A 10,092-nucleotide genomic window follows, 5' to 3' on the forward strand; every position below is an offset into this window, starting at 1 on the left:
ATCAACAGTTTTTTAAGGAAGGAATTTGGGCTTTACCATCTCGTTGGGAGAAGGTTACCGACTGTAACGGTGGATATTTTGATGAATAAAGGTGATTATTTGAAAATATTTATTTATTTATAATTTCCCCCCAAAAAACGACAGGACTTTTTGAATGACCTGGTACATTTCATCATCCAAAGGTATCGATCAACTACAATCTACTTCTATTATTGTTAATCAACTACTTTTTACTTAATTCATAGTTATGTATGTTTCCAATATTGTTTATTTATTTTCCTTTATTTTTATGTTTTTCTGAATGATAGTTGTTAACTCTTTTTTGTTCTTTTAGTCCTGATGAAGGCCTAAAAAAATCAAAATGTTGGCACAAATAAATCAGTTTTTGTTTATTTGTATTTTACAGCTGACCGCACCCCTAACCATCTTCCCTTCAGAAGTAATGAATAATTTATATCCTCAAAAATCAAAATCCTGTAACTATATCTAGACATTGAGTCCCGTGTAGTCGAGTTTGTGTTCTGGGAGTGATTCCGACGTTTAAGAAATTGTGCAGGTGGGTACATAGTTCCACATCTGTTTTATGTGTTTCTGTCCTCTACTTTCGCTAATACATAGGGAAACTTATTTTCTACGGCACACTTGTATTTCGAAAACGAATAGTCCAATTTGACGCGAATGCGGAGAAAAGTTGGGGATTAGTGAGAAAACTGTTTGGTATTAATTTTCTCCAATCAGATCCCTAACTTTTCCTGGACAATGCGCAAATATATTTTTCTTAACACAAATGATTCAAAAACGCCTCCTCCCTTAGATTTTATTCTCGAATGATAAATCGAATTTTTCTTCTTCATTCATTTCGTTTGTTCTTCTGGTAACAAGTTACAAATGCGATTACGTTGAAAAGTTTAGTGTCATAACACATTACAATAAAAACTTTATAATTTAAACATTAGAAATACAAACTGGTACCACCTTAAGCGAAAGAGCCGGTTTACCAACGGGAAAAGAAATCCAGCGACCATGGTCACAAAGGTAGCAGAAAAAAGTTTTTCAACATTAGCGAATTTCAGGAAAGTGAATTCAGAGTCTAAAAATGACTTCGGCTCTATTCCATAACCATGAGCTACGGCTGAGTCGACTGCTGCACGTATTGCAATGTCCAACGCCTGCAACATTATGCAATTGTAATTATTGTAAATCAATAATAATTTAATAATTATTTAAATATTAATTTTTAGGGTTATTTTGTTTGTTGGTTTAAGAAGCATTGTAATAGAATAAGAAACAAACTTTAGGTGTATTAGTGTAATATTTTTATTATTAGTAGAATACTTAGGCCAATATCCTGTCATCATATCAATGATAGTAATAAATAATTTTATACTTTGAAAAATATTTTATACCTTCTCCATTATTATTGTTGAGATATATTGACCCAAAAGTATATAAAGAATCTTCGTCTATATCAAAACCTTATTTAATTACCGGAATAGGCTGGTTTTTCTTATTGTTAATATAGCCATACATTAACTCCCCTATTTTGATCATGTTAGGAACAACTTCTTTTAATTTCAATGGAGACTGGTTCGCAGATTGAATGCTTCTCAATTCTTTCCACCTGTAGAAATTAAGCAACTTATTAGATCTTAAATTTTAAATTCTGTAAAACAAATGAAGAATGATTTCATTCCTTGGGATTTGAAAGTATGGAGGAACAGTGTGTTTCAAGAAAGGTAGATTTTGTTTTTCATAAAATATAATTAAAAATTATATGATAATTGAACCAAGCAACCTTAAAGCTGATTCTCTTAAAAAAAGGCGTAATATGGTTATGACTTTCTCTAGAAGAAGTATTTTAAGAACTACATGAATTAAAGAAGACAAAACATTGTAAGAAAATTAATTCTTTGGGTAATGCATTTAATAACTAGCCGAGCCTGCGATGCTTCGCTATATTGTAGGTTAAAAGAAGAGAAAGTTTTTCTTTATTTAAACTAATATTTCGTCCTTATAACGGCATTAAATATAAATTTTGTTAATATAGGTTAAACAAGGGGACATTCAGCTTTCCAACTGTTTAATTAGCGTTTGAATAGAATAAAATACAAAAGCGTTATAAATGATTATATAAACAATGGTCACCGGAATAAAAACAAATTTATCCAAATAAACTGAACAATAAGGTGAACATTTTCTAATTCTTAATTTATTTAAAAAATAGTATTCGAGGGTTTCAAAGCACGTTAAAAACGAATATGATTTGCTTTTTCTAAAATAATCGGCCAAGCCTATATTCTTTCCTGGAAAATCCTGAACATTTAGTAAAAATTCACATCAAAATTGTATGAACGGTGCATAAAGTAAGAACAAACAAAAATTCATTTTTACATAATAGATAGAGAAGATCTTGATCAAATCTTCATTGCGATCTGATGAAATCAATAGTCATGGAGATACAATTTTTGGAATTTTTAGTTTCGGTAAAAAAGTTGTATTTGTTCATTAACTTTTAATTATAATAAAAAAATTGTTTTAGTGATTCAAAACATCAACTATACATTGCTGAAACTGTTAACAAAAATGCGTTCGATATCAATTAATTAAGAATTAGTTGACTTTGTTTTTGAATAACTAAAATTAACAAATAAGTTAAAATAAATTATTATTTTTTAAATATTTAATTTGATCATTTCAGAGCAGATCTATTAAAAAATTTGAACGTATTATATACTAATAAAGTGAAATCAAAAGCAACTTTAACATTAATCAATGAATTATTAATTGATTGAGTACAGATATAATTTTGTTGCCGGTTTTGGTTACATATGATTAATTTTTAGAATCTTTAAAACAAAGAAAATTTAGATTATAATTCGTTTTTTAAATAAACAAATTATACTAAACAGTGGTATCATCTCCTCTGAAAATAGAAATTTCATTAATTTTGGAACAATTTTTACAGATTGTATGAATTTAATTCTTTTTACGTCTTAATTCTAATTACGTCTAATTGACCGAATAATTTCAAATATGAACAAGATGGTGAAGAATAATTTTTTAATAATATAATCTTTAGCATTAATAATAATTTTAATTGTAATTATAATAATATTTAATTAATAGTATTATTTGTCTGTAGAATTTAACTCATAGTTTTTGAGATATCCACAAAAATCTGAAAATTAATTAGTTTCTGGTCCACCACGCCTACCGACATTATAACCCGAAACTCCGGGATATTTTTTCAGTTTTTATGGAAAGGCTAAGATAAAATTTATGGCCAGTTTCCGCATTTTTAGTTGAATGTTCAGGTTATGTTAGATTTGTTTAAAACCTAACTTTGATGTATTATGATAAGATAAATTCTTCACCTTAGGGGTGTGAGCATAAAACATATGTTCACAACGGGGTTGTTACAATCAGTGACAACGTAGCTTAAGTAAGAAAAGGTATTTATTTATTTAATTTTAAATATTTATGTAACTACAACATTAATTACCATTATTACTTACACAGGTACTGTCTTTGCTGAAAATGGATTATATCCCGATATTGGATCAATATCTTTGTCCACTTCAAGGCCATTATTACTGAAGCTGTTGAAATCAGTTACTAGGACCTTTTGTATAATTTCTGGATCACTCACAAACATCATTGGCTTATAGAAAGAGTAGAAACCAATCATTTTTTCCTTTTTATATTTTCTAAAACAACGCAGTAGAAATGATCACGATAAATATTACCTCTTTTTAAAGGATTTTTCATAAATTAAAATATAAGCAAAATAAGATTATTATAGATTACTTACTTGTACATATCACAGAACATAACAGACAATTTATGTTTCACTATTAATTCCCAGAAATTTCCAAAAAGGAATACCGTTGGGAGAGAAAACACGTTTCTCCGTTTCCAGTAGCCATGAGCCCACCAGTTATATACAAATAAGGTACTCACAAATAGCAAAATTATCTCCAATAGCATGGTTTAAAAACTACCAAACCTGTTATACAAATAAAATAAATTTGAAACTAAGATGTGGATAATCAAAATGATGCAATTACAATTTATTAAGTAAGGCACTTATTAATTTAGAATTTTTTTTTCTGTTACTCTGGCTAAGGCGTTCTACCTGGATTAAATAGAAACATAGGCCATCTCACCTGGAGGGGGCTTATGACTGAGATGATAGTGAGGGAAAAGATGTTGGAAAATCATATGATTAGGACTTCGCTTGACAGTCACTTAAAACCGTTCAATAGATCATCAATAAAAAAAAGATGAAAATTAAAAAGGATGGATGGTACTGAATGGAGTTTTAATAAGAAATATATCTGCAGCAGTCCAAGTTTGTTTAACGGAAGAAATCCAAGGAGAGATAAATACTATCAATAATTCTTTCATTCAAGAAATATGTACTAAATTATATCAACAGCTTCCCTGTTTTAGAATGCATGGGTCTTGGATCATATTTATATCTAGAAGATGAGAAATTTACCGCCAGAATGTTTGTATGCATTCACTGAGGTTACGAACCAAGATGAACCTGAAACATCTTAGTCTGTTAATAAGAACATTTGTACAAAATTATATCAAAATCGGCTTAATAGTTTGTATCGCCACCCACTTGTGCACTCTACTACTTGAATCCTCAGATTGGCTCAATAAGCTCTCCTTATCACTGTAGGACCGCAAAAGGTCTTTCAGTCGTAATAACTTCAACCAGAACCAAATTATATCACAACATATTGCCATAAATATATGCACATACAAGTATTATAATTGTAGTAATCATAATAGCATTTATTACAGGACATCATTACAGGACTAATTTAGGTGGGGCATCTTCAGGGCAGAACTGTCTGTAATAACAAATTTTTTTGCTGAAATTGGCTAATAGAAACAACTAATTATTTCGTTTTAGTTCCCGTCATTTAGGTAAGTATAGATTATTTGGTCAATAAAATTTATGAAGAATTGTCGATCAACCAGTCAGAAACTTGGTTCCATAAATAAAGGTCCAATTTAGTAATATATTGAGAGAAAAACTTGTTTATATTTTAAAACTTATAAGTAGAGCCGTATTTAATATATATTTCCTTAATAACAATAGTATTCCCCTGTAGAAATTAAACTCATCTGAAAAAATAAAATATGAACTCGTACCAAAAATTGTGACATGACAGTCTTTTTCTGTTTAATTTCTGCCAGTATTGGACGCAGCACAATGCGTCAATATTTACCTGAAATTTTTATTTGGCAGGTCTTTGGGTTATTTGTAAAAGAGCCCAAGAGGAGAAAAAAGGCGGTAATCTCGCCCCAATTTTTGATTACTTTAATGAAAACTATGTATAATTACCAGTCAAAATTGATGAGTCTGCCAAGTATAGGTTGGGGGAATAAAAAATGGCGACTGTTTCAAAGCGTTAAAAAAAACTAATTTTTCATTCGGAGATCTATATCTTAAAAAGTAGGAACAAGACAAGAAAACCTAAGAGAACGTCATTTAAAGAAAAATAAATTTGTTAAAATATAAGCCTTAATAGAGTTATTTACGTTAAATAGTTTTCGAAATATAGCTTTCTAACAGTTCTGGTTCAAGCCGCATTCCATATAGTACAAGAACCCGAAAGAAAAAAAGGCAGTTATCTCACCCCAATTTTTGATTCTTCAATGAAAAATATGTATAATTACTAGTCAAAATTGTTGAGTCTGCCAAGTATAGGTAGGGGGAATAAAAATGGAGGCTGTTTAAGAACCTTAAAAAACATTAATTTTTCATTCGGAGATCTATATCTTAAAACTACCAACAACACTAGAAAATCTAAGAGAACATTATTTAAAGAAGAGTAAATTTGCTGAAATATAAGCCCTAAAAGAGCTATTTACGTCCCATAGTTCTCGAGATATAGCTTTTTAAAAACAAAATTTCTTAAAAATCTACTGAAAGATTAGTAGTTAGTTAATTTATTTTGAGAAATCTATATTTCAGGAACAACGTCTCAGCCTATCAAGTAAACTATAACATTTCTAACGATTTTACCTGTTAAATTAATGAAATTCTGATAACATTTCCACATATACAGGTAAAAATTCAAGGAAGATATCTTCAAAATTGATAAAATACGTGGAAGTAATATTGGAGATTTTATTAATTCCACAGAACAACATTAGAAATTTTGTAAATGAGGATGGCTTTACAGGTGAAATAATTAATAAATACCTAATACCTTGTGAACTAATTAATAAATCTTAATATTAACAACCTTTTTAACTTGAGTAGAATAGCAATTTAATTACAGTATCCAGGGCGTAAAGGTTGATATTAACTTCATCTTATAAAATAAAAATTTTCCTTTACAGATGGGAATCAAATCAACGTCCCTTTCTGACTAAGGTATGATTTTTTTTACAGGATAACTAAATACTATTATTCAAAAAAATAAATATTAAATACGGCTCAATTGATAAGTTTTGAGTTTATGTGTTTTTTCTCCATATTTACAACGTGTTATCGTCAAAATATTTTCCTGAAAATAAATACTTTCCTATATTTAGTCAATTTTTAAGAAATACATGATGGCCGATCTTAAATTCTTATAGATTTTTACCTACTTAATTTTACCGTATCGCTAGCATCGTAAACTATTATAAATACATAACGGAAATATAACAAACAATATAATAATTTTTATTAGTTTTGGCCGACGTTTCATTAAATCGTGTTGATGCTATCATAGGAAGCATAAAATCGATAATTGTAGTATGTTAGGACACTTGCGATAAATAAACCTAAATACGCTAAAGCACTAATTTGGTAACTGTTTTTGTGAAAACCGTTTTTGAGATATCCATTACCTTCAGTGCAACCTGGAGTATCGTAGGGTGTAGCTCAGCCCCAACTGAGCTCTTACAATACATGAAGGACATGGCCAATAGAACCATTGCGTAATCCAATTGGACACCAGGCATATGATAACGTCAAAGTGGAGATTGGGTCACTGTGATTGAGAAAGGGGTTCACAAGATAGCATTTCTTAATTTCACCCAAAAATGTCTGTACTTAAAGTAATATATTTTCGGCTTTTAAAATTGTAAGGCAATATTTTAATACTCTGTTACTTTCATGACCACTTTTATGCCCTAATAAATATGCCTAGATAAACATTTTAATATTCAAATACATCTAATTTTTATTTTTATATCTCACTCGAGAAGAATTTTCTGTATTTTATTTTAATTGAAAGTTTACAAAAAAAACACTTTAATTATATTTTTATCATAAGAAGAAGATGGTCAGGGTTGCGGTCAAAAAAGAACAAATGGTTTTTAACCATTTAATGTATGTAATATCCGATATATATTTATTTATTTATTTATTATCAAAATTTGCTTTTACGCAAGTCGGCTGCAGTTGAGAAGTTTTGAATTTCCATTGTCGTGGCTTTTTATAACTAATATCCTATAGTAAAAAAAAAAAAGAAGATTAATGATCATAATTCAGCTTGTCATGTAATGATGCGTAGTATGCTCCTGAAATAGTTTTCCTTTTTGAAGATAGTCGATTAAAATTAACTCCATGAATATCCCAAAAAATAGTCGCCATCACTTTCCTAGCCTAGAAACAGTTTTGGCTTTTTTTGGAGCAGGTTCCCTCTTGGGAGTCTACTGTTTGGACTGTATTTTTGATTCAAACATCCATTATAATGGTGTATCCAAGTTTCATTTACAGTAACTAATCGGTGCCAAAACTTGAATTAATTGCGCCAACAGAGCGTTGGATATGTTCAACCCCACACATTTTTGGTCTAACTTCAGCAAACGCGGCACCAAACGTGCGGAAAGTGTTCTCATATCTAAATGTTGATTTAATTTGGTGAACTTTGGCGATGTTTTCGTCGCTAGTTGCAGTTTTTGGACGTCCCGAACGTTCATCGTCTCCCAAGCTCTTACGGCCATGTTTAAATTCAGCTGCTCATAATTGCACAGTGGTAAATGATGGTGCAGAATCCCCATACACAGAATCCAACTCATCTTTGATTTGCGTTGGCGTTTTGCCTTTTAAAAACAAATATTTAATTACAACTCGATACTCGATTTTATCCATTTTCACAAAAACACTCACATGAACTCACTCAACCGACTGTTACATAAACATTGTGTGTCCAAAATGGCTTTGGTGGGTAACTGTCAACAGATGAACAACGAAATTCACTTGCTTTTATTTACGAGTGCTACCATCTTCACGTTGCGGTCGGAAACTTTTCAGACCACTCTCATAGCTTCTTTACAGGCTTCTTTAAACGTTTAATAAAAGCAGTCTTCAGCTTCAAGGTGATGAAGTGAATTTCATAAAAACAAAATCTGTTATTTCTCCCAAACTTCTTTTGTACCAATGGAAGTTTGGACGAAGGAAATTCAGCCAGTTTCAAAGTGTATCTACAGAAGAAAATAAAGATGGAAACTTTCTTGTTGTGAGCACTTTGATGCTCTCCATTCAGATTTTCACCATCGATTCGGTGATGTTTTGAAAATGAACATACCTCAGTGGATTTGATTGGATTGGATCACACCACGCTACATGCTATGAACGCAGGTCTTTTTTCGTTTTATTTTTTTTTAATAAAATATATCATATATTTTTTTATATATAATAAATTAAATTAAACTATATAATAAAATTTTAATTTTAAATCTGAAATCATAAACCTTCAATCATAAAGAGTAATATTGAAGATTACTCAAGATTTTGAAACGATTATTTTTACTAAACAATATCTTATCAAAATATTGACCCTGTAATATCTATTTATTATTAAATGATATGTATTTTGAGCCTTAGCGTATTTTTCTACGCAAAAAATTCAATAGATGTGTAGTAATTAAGGAAAAATCTGTTAAAAAAAAACAAACTAATTTCATGAAAGGAGTAGAATTCATATTAATTCTGGCATAGCATATGGTATAAGAAAGGGTAATAAAAATACTAAAATCCGTTTTCAAGAAGAAACACATAATTAATGAGAAATATCTCAAATCTGTCATAAAAAAAATGTTTATGAATATGGTGTGCGAGATCTCGGCCAAATTCGACCTTAGCTACGCTGCTACAACCACTCCCATGTTATATATTTTTTTTAGCATCCTAGCTTCAAGGTCAGGTAATGATTCGATGACTCAATATTTTCAACTTGAGCTAAAATTAGCATGATAATCCTCCATATGGATATCTCATTCCATATTTTCAATCTCTCGTAGCGTAATTTAAAATCATCGCTTAATTTCTGGATATGGTTGCTTGTTCTTAATTTATTGAAAAATGATGTGGCTGTATGCCAATTCTAAGTAGGCATGTCTAATACATCATACTTAGATAGGAGCTATCTTCTGAAGACTCCTTAGCTTCGTTATTTTTTACCTAAACATATTAAACACTAAATAAAAACGAAATCACTCTATTCCTTTAATTGTATAAATTATACAGTAATGTAATGTAAAATATTATTTTGTAAAAGTGAACGTTCAACTATACTATTTATAATAAGCGATGCTGTTAATAACAAAGATTATTCGCAGCGCCGTATCACGGATTTGGAATAAGACTATCACAAAATCAAAATAATTGTTTATGTTTTCACAATGAAACGACTACAATTTGTCTATATTTTAATGTGAAAGGTCTACAAGTTGTAATTCTTACTGCAACTGGTAGATGGCACTGTAAGAATTATAACTTGTAACTCTCTTTCACATAAAAATATAGATAAAAATTGCAATCGTTTCATCGTTCAAATTTAAGTTGTTACAGTCTTCTTGCAAACCGGCGATATGTTTAAACAAAAAATCTTTTTTGAAAATTTGTTTTCATAAGATAACAATGTTTCTATGCAATCATCGTAAGTGACTCCTTGTCGAAGACACATTGTAATTAACAAACAATTTAACTTTATAAAAATTCTCATTTTGTCAGTTACTTATTAATTATCAAAATATATAAGAAGATGGTTAGGGTTGCGGTCAAAAAAGAACAAATAGCTTATTACTATATCTGGATAATTTAATTATAATATGATATATTTAATTATAATA

General features: G+C 29.8%; 1 protein-coding gene across 1 annotated transcript in view; it reads right to left on the reverse strand.

Annotated features, from left to right (window-relative positions):
- Positions 1-6,945, reverse strand: part of LOC106680992 (probable cytochrome P450 6a17) — a 13,480-nt gene extending 6,535 nt beyond the window's left edge. The window contains exons 1-5 of the mRNA XM_014421076.1: positions 6,862-6,945; positions 3,812-4,006; positions 3,516-3,707; positions 1,489-1,621; positions 976-1,169 (exon numbers count right to left, since the gene is read on the reverse strand). Coding sequence (XP_014276562.1) covers positions 976-1,169; positions 1,489-1,621; positions 3,516-3,707; positions 3,812-3,987 — 695 coding nt within the window. The 5' untranslated portion in view covers positions 3,988-4,006; positions 6,862-6,945. The remainder of the gene's footprint in view (positions 1-975; positions 1,170-1,488; positions 1,622-3,515; positions 3,708-3,811; positions 4,007-6,861) is intronic.
- Between the last annotated feature and the right edge of the window lie 3,147 nt (positions 6,946-10,092).

The sequence above is a fragment of the Halyomorpha halys genome, unplaced genomic scaffold (genome assembly GCF_000696795.3).
Source record: "Halyomorpha halys isolate HHAL.00 unplaced genomic scaffold, Hhal_1.1 Scaffold302.1, whole genome shotgun sequence".
NCBI lineage: Eukaryota > Metazoa > Arthropoda > Insecta > Hemiptera > Pentatomidae > Halyomorpha > Halyomorpha halys.